Source organism: Brassica napus, chromosome C3 (assembly GCF_020379485.1).
Source record: "Brassica napus cultivar Da-Ae chromosome C3, Da-Ae, whole genome shotgun sequence".
NCBI lineage: Eukaryota > Viridiplantae > Streptophyta > Magnoliopsida > Brassicales > Brassicaceae > Brassica > Brassica napus.
This window is the reverse complement of record NC_063446.1, coordinates 692,257-709,833: the sequence shown is the minus strand read 5'-3', so window position 1 is coordinate 709,833 and position 17,577 is coordinate 692,257. Positions and strand designations below refer to the sequence as shown.

Below are 17,577 nucleotides of genomic sequence, written 5' to 3'. Positions count from 1 at the left end.
ATTCGATTGATTTTTTTTTTGGTATTGCTCCTTGGTTTAATTTGCACTACAAAACTTGAATTACAATTTAAATAATACAAACGAATTATATTAATGAATAAAACGAACAAAAGAAAATTAAGAGATACAATTTAGTTTTGATTATTCTTTGCTTTGCTTACACTAAGTTGAAAATATATTCTTTGGAAATATGCAAAATAGGTTTTTCTTTTATTTATAAGTATTGGTAGGATTGGCAAAAGAACAAAAAAAAAACTCGATGTTACATTATGAATTAAGTACATGTTGGTGTATCGGTGCGACAGATGACTTCAAAGTTTGGAAAGCTAGATAAGAAAGAGAAAGAGAAAAAGATTCATTGTTCAAAGATCATCAAAGACTTTGAAGAAACACATATAAACACAAAAGCTCTATTTGTTTCTTTTGTATCTTAGCCTAGAACAAAAGTGAGATTTTGATTGTTTTATCTTACAAAGAGATTTCGTGTAACCCAAAGTTTGGAATAGGATCGAAATACTTTTTAAAAAAAACACGGTGATTCAATCATTATCCAAGTATATCATTCACGATTTTACGGGTTACAACCCTTAATAACCAACACTTATTCTTTCCAAGACGCTTCAACACAACATGAAGCTCACCCGGTGAAATCTTACCATCACCATCAATGTCAAACAGATCAAAAGCGCCTTTCAGATCAGCTTCTTCCTCCTCCTTATCTTTGCTAGCAAAGCACTTGGCATATTCTGTGATGTCGATTTGAGCGTCACCATCAGCATCAAGCTCTTTGAACATCTCATCGATTTCTTTTAGACGTCATCAAAGGAGAGAAAACACGGATCCATTTACCATCTTTGTTTTTGTCGATACGTTCAAAAACCTTGACGTTTATAATCATATTGTAGCTCAATACCCAACCAATGTCTCTAGGCTCTAAACGATGGAAGGGAAGAGAGAGTTTGAGATATGAGTTTGTGCTTTTGTTTTGTTTTTGCTTCTCAGATGTTTTATGTTGGTATGTGTTATAGTAAGCAAAACAGATATGAGTTTGTGCTTTTGTTTTGTGTTTGCTTCTCAGATGTTTTATGTTGGTATGTTGTATGTAGTAAGCAAAACGTGTTCTTTTTATTTTCAATATTAAATAAATGTTCGTCTCATTATAGCTTTAAACTTTAGAGATTAGATCAAGGTTTAATTTGATAATGTATATTTTCCTTTTAATTTAATCAAATCTTAATTCATATTGGAATAAAACTAAATATTGAAAACCTTTTTTTAGGTTAGAAAGAGATAGATTCAAATCCAAACTAAATCATTCATGTGCACGATAACTTTGAAGTTAATAAAACTACATTCATAAAAGAGAAAGCAAAAGCATAAACTAAAGAAAATATAGGTAAAATCATAGTAACTTCTTGTCAGAATTCATCATAGTCTTGAATTCTTCAAAGCTAACATGACCATCTTGGTCTGCATCAACGGCACCAACCATGCTAGCACATTCCTCCATTGACTTATTCCTTCCAAGACGCTTCAACACAACATGAAGCTCACCCGGTGAAATCTTCCCATCACGATTAATATCATACAGATCAAAAGCTTCTTTCAGAACAGCTTCTTCTTCTTCTTCTTCTTTTTCGCCAACCACATAGCACTTGGCGAATTCTACAATATCTATTTGACGGTCACCATCAGCATCAAGCTCTGTGAACATCTCATCGATTTCTTCAGACGTCATCAAAGGAGAGAAAGCACGGATCCATTGAGAGAACTCGTCCCATGAAATTTTACCATCTTTGTTTTTGTCGATGCTTTCAAAAACCTTAACGTAAGACATTGTTGGTTGCTAATGAAAACTATATGAATGATGATGTAAAGAAGTTTATGAAATAAGTTGTGCGAGGAGATCTATATTTATAGCGAAAATCTGTATGGAGATTTCCTTTTTAAAGAATCCTAATCCTTAATGGTTTCCGTATTATCCTTTTATTAAATTAAAAACACGCGTTGAATTAAACCGGCTAGAATCACTGAACCAAGCGAGACAACTATAAAGCCCAGCCCATATAACTTTCACTGGGCTTTATATGGGCCGATCGGATCAGCACCCCTTATAAAATCTCACGACAACAACTCTCCTTCTCGCTTCTCTAGAAATTAGGGTTTTTGCATCGCCGCTAAGCTCTCTCACCTCCGCCTCTCCCTGAGCCTTCGTCTTCAGGTATCTTCAACCTTCTGATTCTCATCTTATATTTGATTATCGCAATCTTGTAGAGATTTGTCGTCTTCTTTTTCATTTCTCTCGGAACTGTAGTTAGATAACTCTGCTCTGCTTGTAAGATAATGCTTCAGACAGCGATTAGAAACAAGGATTGTTAGTTTGTGCTGTCTTAATTCCTAATTAGAAATCAATAATCACGTGCTATGATCTTACTATTATGTAACTGTTCCATGAATAATTATAATCGAAGCAGATTGAATATATCCTAGCAAATGTATTAATAAATGTGAAATTCTGAGAAAACTTTCATATTTGTTGTTTATTGAATCAGAATGGATTCTCAGATTAAGCACGCCGTGGTGGTGAAAGTGATGGGTCGTACTGGATCCAGGGGTCAGGTGACCCAGGTACGAGTGAAGTTCACAGACTCTGATCGTTACATTATGAGGAACGTTAAGGGACCAGTGAGAGAAGGTGACATCCTCACCTTGCTCGAGTCTGAGAGAGAAGCTAGGAGACTTCGTTGATTCGCCTTGTTCTTTGTTCCTTCTCCACTAGTAGAAACAAGAAGACAGAACTATGTCTTGCTTTATCTCTCTTTTTTCTGTATTCTGTGTCTGGACTAGTGATTATGCTTTCGAATTGAATTTTGATTTTGCTATAAGACATTTCATGGATTGATTTATGTTCTGGTCTTATCATATTTTTGTTTTAAACTCCATATTATCAGTACATCATACTCGTCCCGTAACCAGGCCGTGCGTAGCTTAGTCTTAACCCTCTAAATCTCTCTGATATTAATTCATCAACGGAAATGATGTAGAAAGCTCTAAGCCTTTTTAGATTCTATGATCACTTATATTAATTTTCTCCAAGCTATTCTCTAATGTTTTAATTTTCAAATTTTTGCTTCAAAGTAGCCTTTTGGCTTGATCCATTTCAAGCCTGACCATGGTTTTATCCACTGGGTGGAGTTCGTCCAGACCATAGGCGCTTAGACATGAAACGGTTCAGTTTGGACTTTTCCAAACGTGTTCAAGTGTTTTTTTGGCTTACCGTAATATCGTTACTTGACATGGATGAACCCCACGCTTTGTGTGTTTTATTTTGTGGCTCTTTATCATCAGATGCGAGGATTCCAAAAAGATCGTTTGTTCATTTTCAGATGACCGTCGAAGATGCAACAGCAAAAACTCTCATGAGATTGAGAAGATTCAGTTAGTAGCTTTTGGGTTATAACGCATTCTCTGTTTCTTGCTACATCTTTTGGTTTAAATCTTCATCAAGCTAATTGATACGTTGGCCACTAGTCTAGTTGATGTTCTATTGTTCTTCTTTGAAATATATGTTTTGTTAAATTTATGATTAAATTCTCAATCAAATTTAGCTTCTACAGGGCTGGGATTGGTGACCACTAGATGAATGGCAAAAATGAACAAAATAATGAATCAAAGTTCATGTGAGGAATTGAAAAAAATAAGAAAATAGGATTTTTTTTTTTCATTTTGTTCCTCACCAGAATTGAGAGGAAAATTTTTCTTTATAATTTCATTTATCTATCAAGAATTTAGATTATCTTCAATGGCGTTTCATTTTTCACTTTTTGCTTCAATGATGCTTCATTTCTTGCTTCAAAATGAAGCAATGAACAATATGGCTTCAAATTTGAAGCAATATTGTTCATTGCTTCATTTTTTAAGCTGAACTTTCTAAATTATAAATTGGTCATTAACTTTTGTTTGTTTCTATCTTTTACTGAAATAAATTATATATGTCAATATTATTCAATCAATTTTAAAATTTTGACAATTCTATTCATGTAATTAGATATTTATATTGAAAAACATGAGAATATTCATTTTAAGAACTTTAATTCGTTTAAAAATAATGAAAGATAAATAATATCACATTTTACTTATAAATACTTTTATTAATCATTTAAAGAAAAAATATATAAAATATGTCTTTTTTACAAAATATGGTGTTCTGTGTTTGTTTATTTATGTTATGTAATAATATTTTAATATGATAATGTTTGATTTATATTAAATAATAATTATGTTAGATCTTATATATTAAAACAGAAGTCACAATCTTGATTCATGTGTGATTTTTTAAAAAATAGACCTAATAGACCTATTCCTAGAAAGATGTTATATTTAATCTATAATCTTATCAGTTAATTTTGGGTCTACCTGAATTTTTTATTGGGCTATCAATAATTGGATTTAAACACTAGATGATACACTGGATTTATAGATATTATAAATTAAATAAATATAATTTAATGTTGTAATATTATACCTCTTATTTAAATATTTGTCGATGTTAACTTTTAAAATTATAAAGATTTTTTTTTTAAATAGCAAAAATCATATTATCTAACAATGATTAATCTTTACTACCTTAAACTAATGAAAACAAATTTTAAAATGTATAGTTTATTATAAAAATTAAACAAAAACTAAATGTTTAATTATTTACTCGATAATATAAATCTATGAAGCGAAAAGTTTAATTTTTAAAAAACTTTCTAAATTTGTAAAATGTTACAATATTTTTGAATATGACAATAAAACAATATTTTATTAATCTTTATATATATAGTTACGATTTTAATAATAAAATAATAATCCGAAAATATATATATAGAAGAAGATACAGATACATGTGAAAGTTTGAAACAATCTATTCAATGAAAAAATATACCGTAAACTTATTATGTTTTAAAAATTGATAAACACATATATATTATAATATATACCAATTTAGAATTGAAAAAAAAAATGTTTATATAAAAATAAATGAAAGCAAAACTCTGTGCGGTTGCGCGGATCGAGATCTAGTTATTGTTAAAACAAAACACTTGGGTAAAATTACTAAATATGAAAAAGTTAAGATGTTATTAATAATTAATGATAAAGTGGACATAGAATATACGTAGAATATTTCTTTTACAAGAAAGAAATGAAGCAAATCATTGCATGAGATGTACTTCATTTTTTGCTTTATTTTGAATAAAGTGCATTTATGAAGGTGAAAATGAAGTCAACCATTAAAAATGCCCTATTAGAAAAAAAGAATAGGACCCGCACGTCAATAATTTGACAAAAAATTCAACACAACTGGTACAAAATCGAAAGAACAAAAAAATCACCATAATTTTTTTCATTCGATCTGGTCACCACTTAGATATATAAACTCTTATTTGGAGTTTCCACTAAAATAGTACAATTGTATTTTTATACGGCTTTTCTGTTGATTCCATAAGACTTGTTACTTCGCTGTATGATTTTCTAACGATTTTTGTTGTTGTTTTGTTGGAACTCTTATTAAGGTTTTACAAAATTACATTATACATGTACAAATCATTCAGTGCAATCTCCATTTAAGAATCGTTTCTTCAAGTAAACTCTTGGTTATAATGATAATGTTTTTATAACTAGTGTTCTTTTGAAGATCCAATGCGTTGTCGTTCCAGTAGTGGGGAAGTAAAAGTCCCCAGTAGTGGGGAAGTCCCCAAATTCTGCGATTGGTATATTACTTTTTAATTAATATTCATTTGCCATACGTCTACATCTTATTAAAATATGCCTTTATATGATCTATAATTACTGGTATTATATAAATTCATAATAGTTATCATCTGTTTTTAATTAGGTTTATTCTTAATACATATTCATAATATGCCTAATAAAAAATCCCACCATGTTGATCCCGCGTAGGACCTATTATTTTTTAAGAAACCGGTTACCAAAACTATCAAATAGTAGTCGGTCCTTAAGGGTTTCTTACACTGTTCGCAACTCTCACTGACACGTGGCGGTCCGCGATTGGTTCGTTTTATTTTATTTTTTTCTAAATTTGAAAAAGTGAAAAAAAAAATTAAGAAAAAAAATTAAGAAATCTGGGATAATGATGGTCTTAGTATAGAAATTTCTTAATCATGGACGAATGAAAAGAGCTCCTGAGTTCATTTTTTCAGAGAGATATCTAGCTAGGATTTTTTTGGTCGAACTTTGAATGGTTTTTGTTCTTGATGCCGCTAAAGATTATATGATTCTGTAAATTAATGGACTCAGTTATTGATTAGTTTAAGACACTAGTAACATAAACCATATTAGTTATAAATGTCTTAAGACAACACGAGAGAGAGCGCTTGCCCCTAAAGTGTCTCTCTCTCTCCCAAGTTGGAAAACCCCTATAAATAGATGTCTTGGTCATCTTTGTTAACCCACACCACTACAAATCTCTCCCGTAGCTCACTTTAAATCCCACAATTAGTTAGAAGCAGAAAGAAACTTAATAAGTTAAAAACGGAGAATATGGGAGAAAGAGTGATAGAGCCATTGATAATGGGAAGAGTGGTAGGAGATGTTCTCGATTTCTTCACTCCAACAATTAAAATGAATGTGAGCTACAACATGAAGCAAGTCTCCAACAGCCATGAGCTTTTTCCTTCCTCTGTCTCCTCCAAGCCTAGGGTTGAGATCCATGGTGGTGATCTCAGATCCTTCTTCACCTTGGTATATGCATATATTAAGATTATTCTGAAATCATCCCTAATGTTGGAACGCTGATTGTTTATGGTCAAAACATATAAAAGTCTCTTTCTTTTTATCTTAAATTTTTTACATGTTTTGTAAATAACATGATGCTGTTATTTAAATTTTATCATTATTACTTTAAATTTTTTATTGATGGTAAACACAACTTAATCGAAAACAGGTGATGATAGACCCTGATGTTCCAGGTCCTAGTGACCCCTTTCTAAAAGAGCACCTGCATTGGTACGATCATTTTCGTTTGTCGTTTCATTTTGGGCCAATATTCAATATGTATTTCATTAGAATTTTCAACCCTAATGATGTTTTTGTTTTTTGTCTCTCGACTGATTTTATATGAACTTGAGTTATTTTGGTCAAAATCTCTTCCATCACAACACGGGGATTTCCCTAAACTTTTTAGTAGAAAGATAAAGAAATTAATTCTTGTAAATGTTTTTTTTTCTTGTAAATGTTTAAACAGGATAGTAACAAACATCCCCGGTACAACCGATGCTACATTTGGTACGGACTTGTCATGAATTTTGCGATACATAATACTTTAGTAAAATATTTTCACATATTCATTAAAGACATTTGAATTGAAATAATAGGAAAAGAGGTGGTGAGCTATGAGTTGCCAAGGCCTAGCATAGGGATACACAGGTTCGTGTTTGTTCTGTTCAAGCAGAAGCAAAGACGTGTTATCTTCCCAAACATTCCTTCGAGAGATAACTTCAACACTCGAAAATTTGCGATCGAGTATGATCTTGGTCTTCCTGTCGCTGCTGTCTTCTTTAACGCCCAGAGAGAAACTGCAGCTCGAAGACGTTAATCACGTTTATGCCTATCAAATGCCAAAACCAAAAATTAATAAAATGTTTATTTCTGTTCTAAATAATTAGCCATGTTTGTTTTTATGTTCTGAATTTCTGTACTTTGAATAAAGACTGAGAAAAATGAGTTGAATCCGAAAAAGTATAATCTTTATTAGAACATGATTTATTGTATACACAGTATACAGTAAACCCATAATTATGGTTTAATAGGTCACGTCGAGTTGATTTAGCTTGTTCTTATATGATATATGATAAACGTGGAAACAGAAGAAAAAATTATAAAAGGACAAATAACTTTTAGTTCTTTGGTCAAATTGACAAGAGTTTGATGACCGCCTAAAATTGGACGCTTCTTCTCTCTCGGCGAACGTGATATTATCATCAGTTCATTTTTTTTTTTTAATGACTGTTAAATTTATTCAGATCAGAAATTTTTTTTACAATTTGTGTAACTTGGTTTTGCGAAAAATAATAACTCAAAACTACTGAAACTTCTTCCAAATATCTATCGTGAAGCAAACCATATCTATTCATATCATATATATGTTCAGTGTTTGATATTGTGAAAATGTATATACAAATATATACGTTGATAAAGCAAAAAAAAAAATATATATATATATATATATACGTTGATAAAAAAATATATATATATATACGTTGATGCTACTGCAAACTTGTGTATATTTTGAAAATGGGTATATGTAGTGAATTTATCCAAGGTCCTAGTACAATAGTTTTCTTTCAATATCGTATTTTCTTAGTTTTATTGGGTATTATGTCACTATTATGCCTAAGTAGCGTGCATGGTATAAGGGACGTATAATTTCAACTGATCAAATCAAGTAGCGGTTATTTTGCAAAGAAAAAAAAATCAAGTAGCGGTGACAACGCAATTACAAAATTAGAATCATAAAATGCTTTAAAAAAAAATTAATTATGGTTTTATATATATATATATATATATATATGTAAAGTTTCTACTAATTCCACGTAAAGATTAATTTACATCTACATCCAGTGTTCAAATAAAGAAAAGAACTATTAAAATGGATTGGCCATTTTGGGTCATTGGGTGCATAGTAGTACTGCGGCATGGATATGATTGCCTCACGTTGAGGAGATGCAAGTGGGAGAAATTACTTTCAAGTTTCAACGGTACACTCAAGAAAGACAACGTGTTGTTAAATGAGTGGTTTGCAACTAAGTACTGTTACACTTATCCTCAACCCATAGCAACTACTTCTCTACAATTATATTCGCTATCATATCAACAAATCTAGCAAACTATTACTACTACTTGTTTGGACTTTGTTAGATTACTATATAGTTTGGATTCTTGTTTAAGAATAAAATACTAAATAGTATATCATCTTCGTTCACCAGATGATTAAGGGTGATGATACGAAGTAGATTTTAATTCAGTTTTGGACCTTTTGGTTTGAAAAAAAATATACTGGTTTTGTTTGCAATTTTGCATGTGTAAGTTAGTGTTAAACATTTTATATAGCTTTTTGTAAAAAATAGTTTTTAATCGGCTTTTCAGCCAAAGTCCTTTCTCAAAAAAAAAATCTGTCTTTTTATCTAATGAATCACTTTTATAAATAAAATAAAGATGTTTAATACTCTTTCAGTTTTATAAAGATAGATTTTTTAATATTTTTATATATGTTAAGAAAACACATTAAACTACCATAATAAATATATCGTTTTCTGTAATTTTTAATTTTCAATAATTTTCAACAAATAGTAATTCAATAAAATCAATTAATTTTTTCGAAATTTATATTTTTTCATAGAAAACACAAAAATACATATTTGTGAAACAAACTTAAAAAATATATATATATATATTTTAATGTAACGGAGGGAGTATATAATATGTTATAAAATGTCTATTTCTTAAGAAATTAATTATCATAAGTATATATAGTTTAAGAGCTAGAATGGATAAGGATACCTACACATGTGTCGTAACAGATCTCATGCATGCAATTATTGTTTTCAAGACTTTAGAAACTAAGGGCATGATTAACCCGGGATTCTTACGATAGAGTTCCTATCGAAAGTTAAAAAATTGTTTCTTAACTTTTAACTAAAAAAACTAAGAATCGGTTCTTCCCATTAGAGTTTTTAAACTAACACCACCTCCAACGAGGGATTTTAAGAGCTTTTGCATATGAGGTTCCACACAAATGGTGGATCCCACAAATACTTATACCTATGTAATATATATATATATATATATATATATATATATAATACATATTTTAAGAACTCCAATGGGAAGAACCCCCATTGGAAGTGCTCTAAGAACATGATTAACTCCGGTCTCTTAATTGAGGTTTTTAGCTTCAGATAAGAGACGGTTCTTAGTTTTTCTTAGATTTTAACTAAGAAAAGCTAAGAACCGTTCCTTAAATAAGAGATATAAGAGCCGTTTCTTAGCCGAAAAATGTAAAAAAATAATAATAATAATGTCAAATCATGAGTTAAGAACTCTTTCTGTTCCCGAGAGAAAAATTTTCTAGAGTATTCACGCATATTAAGAAAACAATTAACTTTTTACAATTGAATTTATTATTTATTTTACTATATTTTTTTCAATAAATATCAACCAATAGTATTAAACCAATTCAAATATTTTTAATTAATGTTTCTTAAAAGTATACAATTTTTTAACATTAACTACTAAAAATGCCTTAAAATTTTAGAAAATCTATCATTTTGGAACAAAAAATAAATCTATAAAATCCTACTTTCAGAAACAGATATAGTGTTTAAGAGACAGTTATTAGTTTTTCTTATATTTTAGCTAAGAACCGTCTTTTACCCGAAACTAAAAACCCCAGTTGATATGTTCCTTTAAAAAAATATTTTTAAAAGGATTTACACAGTACACCTACGTCGGTAAATGATTCACTATCAAATCAAGGGGATGCAGAGACTTTAGTATTTGCCTGAAAAAGAGACTGAACTATACGTTACATAGAGTGTTAGGGTATCGGTAAGAGTGGAAGACACAGTGTGCCTCTGCTGTGTTTAGCCACTTATGGTTATTTTCATAGCTAGATCTTTTTCAAGATAAAACATCTTTCAATAGTATGTTTATTTGTATAAGGACCGGCCCTCTTTTGTTGTTCAAATCAACACGTGCTCTGTTCCATCCCTGGTTTTACTGAACATTTGCTTCATCTAAATTTATTTGTCATTTGCCAAAAATTGTACCAGTGTTCAGTGTTTGGATATGAATCGTTTTGAACTTCGCTTATACATGGGTCGGGTCATAGACCTAAAAATGTTAGCTAACGTTTTTCCCTAAGACATGTGAATTCGGTACACATAAATCACATCATTCAAATCGCACATTGATTAAGAAAAATATATCTACCGGTACATAGATCTACAAGTACACTGCGAAATATTCAATTTCACCGGTACGAAACCGCAAACCTTGTGATTAACCAGCAGTGCAAATAACTAGCCGCCAACTTCGGTTTAGGACGAATCTCAAGGACAAACCAACATGCAATAACCTTGCGATTAAAAGAGACGACCTGCCATGTTTCATGTAATAACAAAGAAAAAAGAAGAAGCAAGGGACATACTATCCCTTGGACCAAGTCCACTGATCCGTATCAACACAAACATTATATACTTTTAGGGGTTTGTAATATATAAACGCTGTCTAAATTTGATTGGTTTACGTGTCGTAGAATCGTACCAGGCCCCTCTCAAGAATTATGTGAAGGTTTAACATATCCTCCTATTGTTTTGGAATTGGCGAGTTTTGAATGTGCTTCAGATATATTATACACTCACAATAAGTAAACAACATATATAAAGCGAAGAGTAAATACATTTACCCATGATGCATCCTACCTCTATATTCTCATTGTTAATATCAATCCAGTGTTAAGAGAATAAATAATACCTTTACGCATACATCTAGCATATAAGTAAATTCAATGAAATTAAGATGTACATCATTTTAGTGATTAATGCAATGCATGACATTGAATTGTTACAACAAACGCTAGGGATGTTCGATTATACTCGTTTTGGTTTTTACGTTTGGTGTTTTTTCCGTCTCAAATAAAGCAAGCGTTTTGTAACAAATTAAAAGGTAAAATATGTCTGCGTGAGTTTAATATTATTTTCATACTCATGCAGGGACTTAGGAAAATCGTATAATATTTTATAAATTAATACAGTCGTTACTCAATTTTCACAACTAATCAACTAAGATGATTTATACATGAAAACGTGATTATAGATGTAAACATAACGATTTTCATCAAATAAACATAAATATTTGTATAAAACAAAAAAAAAAAATCAAACAATATCTGCTTTTGTAAAAATATCTTCAAATTATAGGAGCTTCTTCTGCGATGCTTTTGTACTGGAAAAAGCTGCAGAACAACATGTGTCTCCTTTCTCTTTATTTATTTTATCCGAAATTACTTTGTTATGCAAACTGCGAAGTAGGGGTGGGCGTTTCGGGTACCCATTCGGGTCCGGTTCGGATCTATTCGGGTTTTCGGATTAAAAGATTTCAATCCCATTCGGATATTTTTAAATTTCGGTTCGGGTTCGGTTTGGATCTTTGCGGGTTCAGTTCGGGTTCGGATAACCCATTTAAATTATTTTTAAAATTTTAATATTCATTATATGCTTAAAATTTCTCAAAATCTATAAAACAAAATAATATATTACATATATATTTGTATAATATAGGTTAAAATACCTAAAATTAACATATAAATTGGTTTGATTTGAATATTTGGATAGAAAATCAATAGATATTTCAAGTATTTTGGTGTTTTGAATATATTTTAGCTATTTTACACATTTACTTTTGACTATTTATGTATATTTTCAAGTATTTTAGACAACTTAAAAGTATCTTATATATTTTGTATGTTTTTAATATATATTAAATCTAAAAATAAGTAATATATGTAGGTATATAAATCTATTTCGGTTACATTCGGGTACCCGAGATATTTCGGTTTGGGTCGGGTTCGGTTTCGGTTCTTTAGATACCAAAATTTTGAACCCGTTCGGATATTTAATTAATTTCGATTCGAATTCGGTATTACTTTTTTGGATCGGGTTCGGTTCGGTTTTTCGGATCCGGATTTTTTGCCCAGCGCTACTGCTAAGACTTTCTTTTGGAAGCGTCTATTTGCGACCAAAAATAATAATCACAAGAAAATTGTCTTTTAGAAGAGTCCAAAGGTAAAGGAAGAGACTAGAGAACAGCAGCCACACCTCCTCTGTTCACAATCTTGGTTCTGATTTGCAAAATCTAGCACGAAAGTTTGGTTAATAATACAGCTTTGGGATCATTCGTATACACCAAGTGGCCAAGTATATTGTTCATTCCCAATTAACCACTGTATTTCCAACTCGGTGTGAATGTGATCCACAGATTCATACTTGAGTGTATATTTGTTTGGTCAACATTACTGTTTCTTGTCCACAGATCCAAGAACCCTATACCATGTGAACTTAGAAATAATTAGTCCGTACCGAAATTATTTTCTTATCTACGTATCGGGTCGGTTTGGGCATATATTAGAACATCTTTATCCAAGGATACTAGAGGGGTTCTTAGCGTGTGGGCTCCGCGTAGGATCCATTTTTTTTTAAGAAACTGGTTACCAAAACTACCAAATAGTAGTCGGTCCTTAAAGGTTTCTTACACTGTTCGCGGACTCCACTGACACGTGGCGGTCCGCGATTGATTCATTTTTAATTTTTTTTTCTAAATTCGAAAAAGTAAAAAAAAAAAAAAAAAAAAACAAATTAAGACTAAAACCTTTTGACAAGCTAGAAATTCCGTAGATTTGGGGTTTCTAGGATAACGATGGTCTAATATTCCATCCAAAAGCCCAATCTCTGTTCCCTCTCGACTCTTCTTGTTTCTTGATAGTTAGGCCTTGTTCTGCAAAAGAACGCTAAAACCTTTTGACAAGCTAGAAATTCTGAAAATAGTGAGACCAAGCAAGTAGATGGCTACTTGTTAAACAACCTTTCCAATATGTTAAGTGTAATTTATCATCCAAGATTGCTGTGGACCAAACTGGAAACTGACCCCGTAGAAGCCAGGACCTGAAGGAGAACATGTTAAAAGGTGCACGTGAAATAATAAGAACAACAGTAAACGTGTTAAGGTTTGGTGTAGTGTTTTGCGATAATGACAGCTTTAAGATGTCGGTGTGTGCGTCTTTAGTATTCAAAGTTACTGTAAACATTCACATGGTTAAAACTATTTTGCACAGAGCGCATACCTTGAATAATATAGCTCTCATCAACTGGTTCAAGATACGATGACTAGATATCGATCTTACTGGTGTATTCTTGATCCCAAATAAATGCACTCGATTACCCAAGAAAAAATAGAAATTCTGAAAATATTCTATCTATTTTATAGTTGTGACGTGACAGAACAAAAAACCAGCTTATCAGGTTATAAGTTTTGGTTTCATTCGGTTTAGTAAGACACTTGTTGGAAAAGGGAACCGAAATGAGGTATGAGACTCAAGGAAGAAAACAAAAAGGTTTGTTAAGAAGAAATTTGGGAGGTACGAGTTTAGTTAAAGTTAGTTTCATTCAAATGATAAAACATGCATGTGATCTCTTCGTAGATCTTTTGACCGATTAAGTCCCTGAATATTAATATTTTTGTTTATGATAATTGCATGAAAAATGTGAGAGGTATCATATGCAGTATATGCCCACGGGTTACACTGATTACACATTCTTCTGGATGCATTGCATGTCTCTTATCCCAATAGAACGTTAGTACCAGGACTGTGCCTCAGAATTTTAGACCCTAAAGCCCAATTATTAATTTGTTCCTCCCAAAACTATGAGAATTTAAAATGTTACGGAGAAGAATCGAACTGAATACCTTATATACTTCTAATAAGTACATTACCAACCTAGTCACTTAGTTATTTCTGTTAGAATTTGATCCTTAATATTTATATAATTTCTCAAGACCCCAAACATATGCTTGATTGGCTTTTACTCAGGCACGGCCCTGGTTAGTACTATATCAAATCTACCAAAAAGTTAAACTAGAAGATATTGTTTTTTTCTTCTTTTAGTATGTACAATCTGTTAACTTTCACATAATCATACTATAATTAAGATGTTCTAACAAAAATACATCAAAATTAGCAAGAATGATGGTTGAAAGATTTTTTTTATGCATCCTTTTCTACTCGATCCACGGATTTAACTCTATCCACGAATTCAGAGCCTAACCATTTTGAGTGATCAATTAGTCCTTGGAATGTGGAAATGATCTAACTACTAAACATAATAATAATATGAACGTTATTAACTGGTTTGAAATCCAATGAAAATGTAACAGAAAATTCAGATTGGTCCATGCAGCTTCGAACAAATTGTTTATCCTTTTTTGGTCTAAAAATGGTAGTTTGTTTGGTTTGTTTCTTTATCCTTTTTCAAACAATTTCGCTACTTTCTCGTCCTTTAAAACCCGTAACCATTCACCACCTCTTCGTTCACTCATCTCTTTATCTTTTTATATCGTATATTCAAAGAGAAAAGGAAAATGTTTACAAGGCTGATCAGCTTCTTGGTTCTTACCGGTTTCTACGCCGGCTTTGGGACCGGTCAACCTCTTGTACCGGCTCTAATCATAATGGGAGATTCTGTTGTAGATGCCGGTAACAACAATCTTCGCCTTACCCTCGTCAAGGCCAACTTTCCTCCCTACGGACGCGACTTCTTAGCCCACACTGCCACCGGTCGTTTCTCTAACGGAAAACTCGCCATCGACTTTACCGGTTTGAACCAGCCTAAAATTATTTACATATATAATGGCTCATAGATGCCACAAATGCAATCGCATAATTTGTGAAAATATGTTTAGTCATTCCAGTGAAACTATGTTTAGTCATACTTTATGTTACTTGAAGACTTAATTTTTTTAATGATTCCGTCATTCCATTTTTTATTAATCCTATTTTTCTTTTTGAGAAAGGGCTTACTGATTTTTTATTAGTTATTTTGTTTTTTAGTTCTTTTGTTTTGTTTTTTAATTAATTAATTGATTTATATTATTTTGTAATTATTCATTTTATCAATTTTGGATCCATAATGTCTTACTCATCAATTCATATATCTTGTTTTTTTTTGAGCAGCTGAGAATTTAGGGTTCACTTCTTACCCGGTGGCGTACCTTAGCCAAGATGCAGCAAATGAGACTAATTTGTTAACCGGAGCCAATTTCGCTTCTGGTGCTTCCGGTTATCACGACGGAACTTCCTTATTATACGTAATTAACTCTTTATTCTAAACTCGGTTAATAATTAGCTAACCCGAATGCTTTAACATTTTATGGTGTATCGTATGTTTTGTAGAACGCAATCAGCTTGACCCAACAAGTGGAAAACTACAAAGAGTACCAAAGCAAGGTGACAAGCATTGTAGGGAAAGACAAAGCCAACGAGATATTCAAAGGCGCGATTCATCTTCTTAGCACCGGATCCAGCGATTTTCTTCAAAGCTATTACATTAATCCTATCCTTAATGTGATAGTCACGCCTGATCGATTCTCAGATCGTCTCATGAGATTTTATTCAACCGTTATCCAAGTAACTAAAAACATTACCATAGTTTTTAATTATCCTAACGTAACGGTTTACTATGTATTCACCTTATACCAATATTTAAAAAATGTGCTTTATCTTTTTTGCAGAATATGTATGATTTAGGTGCTAGAAGAATTGGAGTAACGTCGTTACCACCCTTGGGTTGTTTGCCAGCAGCGATAACGATGTTTGGTGGTATTGGGAGCAATACGTGCGTCGAAAGACTAAACCGGGACGCGGTCTCCTTCAATACCAAACTCAACAACACGTCTGTGAACCTAGCCAACAAGCTTCCTGGTCTAAAATTGGTCGTTTTTGACATTTATAATCCTCTATTGAACATGGTCATGAAGCCTGAAGAGAATGGTACGGTATTTTTGACATTCCTTTTGTGAAACCATACGATTTTTTTCAAGAAATATCATAACTCTTCTCCTGATTTTATGAAATCCAACATTAGACTTTAGACGACCAACAGTAACATTCTTTTTCCATTATTTTTGTTCTTACTAAATATTTTCAAATATTTGTTTTTTGAATGTAGGGTTTTTTGAATCAAGAAGGGCGTGTTGTGGGACCGGAACAGTGGAAACTTCGTTTCTATGCAATGCATTATCGGTGGGTACATGTTCAAATGCTACCAGTTACGTGTTTTGGGACGGTTTTCATCCATCAGAAGCAGCCAATCGTGTTCTAGCCGACAATCTTCTTGGCCAAGGATTCTCTCTCATTTCCCAAACCTAAATTAAAAGATTCAAACAATTAAGATGACGTGACCAAAATGTATTATAGACTAATTAGCCTAAACAATGCTTGCCTGCTTGTTTTCTTTTAGTCATTCGCATTCAATGTATTTACCATCTCATGTAAGAAAAATTCAAAATATAGTGATCCACCAAATTATGCTTCCATAATCACTGCAAAATGTTTGTTTGACAAGCATTTTTGGTCAGATATATAGTAAATGTCAATATTTGTAAGCTTTCAACAATTTAGTCACCTGAAGTGAATTTCTCCATTACAATATCAAAATAGTTGGACAAAGAAGGTTTATCCATGGGCGCTCATTCATTCATGTCCACCGTTGGAGAGGTTTCTATGGGAGAAATATTCTAGCTCTTGAACCTTATTGATACAAAATGGAATTAGCTCTATGGAGCTTTTGTTATGCATAAATGTTAAGAGAAGGAAAAGCTTTTAGTAGTCTTCAATAAGCTAAGGGATTTGATATATATTTCCTAGATGGGAATGTGTATAAACTCCTCACCGCAGCCTTGGTTACAAGAGGTGAAAGATAACACATTTGTATAATATGAAATCACTTGGAAAGAAATATG

The 17,577-nt window shown here is 31.9% G+C and overlaps 4 protein-coding genes across 4 annotated transcripts; 3 read left to right on the top strand and 1 right to left on the bottom strand.

The window, feature by feature from the left end:
• Window positions 1-344: 344 nt before the first annotated feature.
• Window positions 345-1,993, bottom strand: LOC106442998 (probable calcium-binding protein CML32). The gene has a single exon (XM_013884618.3). The coding sequence runs from the start codon at window positions 1,835-1,837 to the stop codon at window positions 1,403-1,405; it is 435 nt and encodes a 144-aa protein (XP_013740072.2). The 5' UTR covers window positions 1,838-1,993; the 3' UTR covers window positions 345-1,402.
• A 559-nt stretch (window positions 1,994-2,552) lies between these two features.
• LOC106428501 (40S ribosomal protein S28-1) lies at window positions 2,553-2,906 on the top strand. Its single transcript, XM_022698457.2, has one exon. It carries the CDS (start codon window positions 2,554-2,556, stop codon window positions 2,746-2,748), a length of 195 nt encoding a protein of 64 aa, XP_022554178.1. The 5' UTR covers window position 2,553; the 3' UTR covers window positions 2,749-2,906.
• A 3,538-nt stretch (window positions 2,907-6,444) lies between these two features.
• Window positions 6,445-7,743, top strand: LOC106368850 (protein TERMINAL FLOWER 1). The gene is made up of 4 exons (XM_013808913.3): window positions 6,445-6,747; window positions 6,950-7,011; window positions 7,250-7,290; window positions 7,380-7,743. Exons 1-4 carry the CDS (start codon window positions 6,547-6,549, stop codon window positions 7,598-7,600), a joined length of 525 nt encoding a protein of 174 aa, XP_013664367.2. The 5' UTR covers window positions 6,445-6,546; the 3' UTR covers window positions 7,601-7,743.
• A 7,425-nt stretch (window positions 7,744-15,168) lies between these two features.
• LOC106443001 (GDSL esterase/lipase At5g03810-like) lies at window positions 15,169-17,179 on the top strand. Its single transcript, XM_013884620.3, has 5 exons — window positions 15,169-15,433; window positions 15,791-15,924; window positions 16,010-16,243; window positions 16,348-16,606; window positions 16,785-17,179. Exons 1-5 carry the CDS (start codon window positions 15,199-15,201, stop codon window positions 16,982-16,984), a joined length of 1,062 nt encoding a protein of 353 aa, XP_013740074.3. The 5' UTR covers window positions 15,169-15,198; the 3' UTR covers window positions 16,985-17,179.
• The last annotated feature ends 398 nt before the right edge of the window (window positions 17,180-17,577 follow it).

Bases quoted from the DNA above. Each gene is read 5' to 3' on its own strand.
- LOC106442998 (XM_013884618.3), bottom strand. From the start codon at position 1,837: ATGTCTTACGTTAAGGTTTTTGAAAGCATCGACAAAAACAAAGATGGT.
- LOC106428501 (XM_022698457.2), top strand. From the start codon at position 2,554: ATGGATTCTCAGATTAAGCACGCCGTGGTGGTGAAAGTGATGGGTCGT.
- LOC106368850 (XM_013808913.3), top strand. From the start codon at position 6,547: ATGGGAGAAAGAGTGATAGAGCCATTGATAATGGGAAGAGTGGTAGGA. The intron at 6,748-6,949 runs GTATATGCATAT...AATCGAAAACAG, and splicing joins TCAGATCCTTCTTCACCTTG to GTGATGATAGACCCTGATGT. The intron at 7,012-7,249 runs GTACGATCATTT...ATGTTTAAACAG, and splicing joins CTAAAAGAGCACCTGCATTG to GATAGTAACAAACATCCCCG.
- LOC106443001 (XM_013884620.3), top strand. From the start codon at position 15,199: ATGTTTACAAGGCTGATCAGCTTCTTGGTTCTTACCGGTTTCTACGCC. The intron at 15,925-16,009 runs GTAATTAACTCT...TATGTTTTGTAG, and splicing joins ACGGAACTTCCTTATTATAC to AACGCAATCAGCTTGACCCA. The intron at 16,244-16,347 runs GTAACTAAAAAC...TCTTTTTTGCAG, and splicing joins TTTATTCAACCGTTATCCAA to AATATGTATGATTTAGGTGC.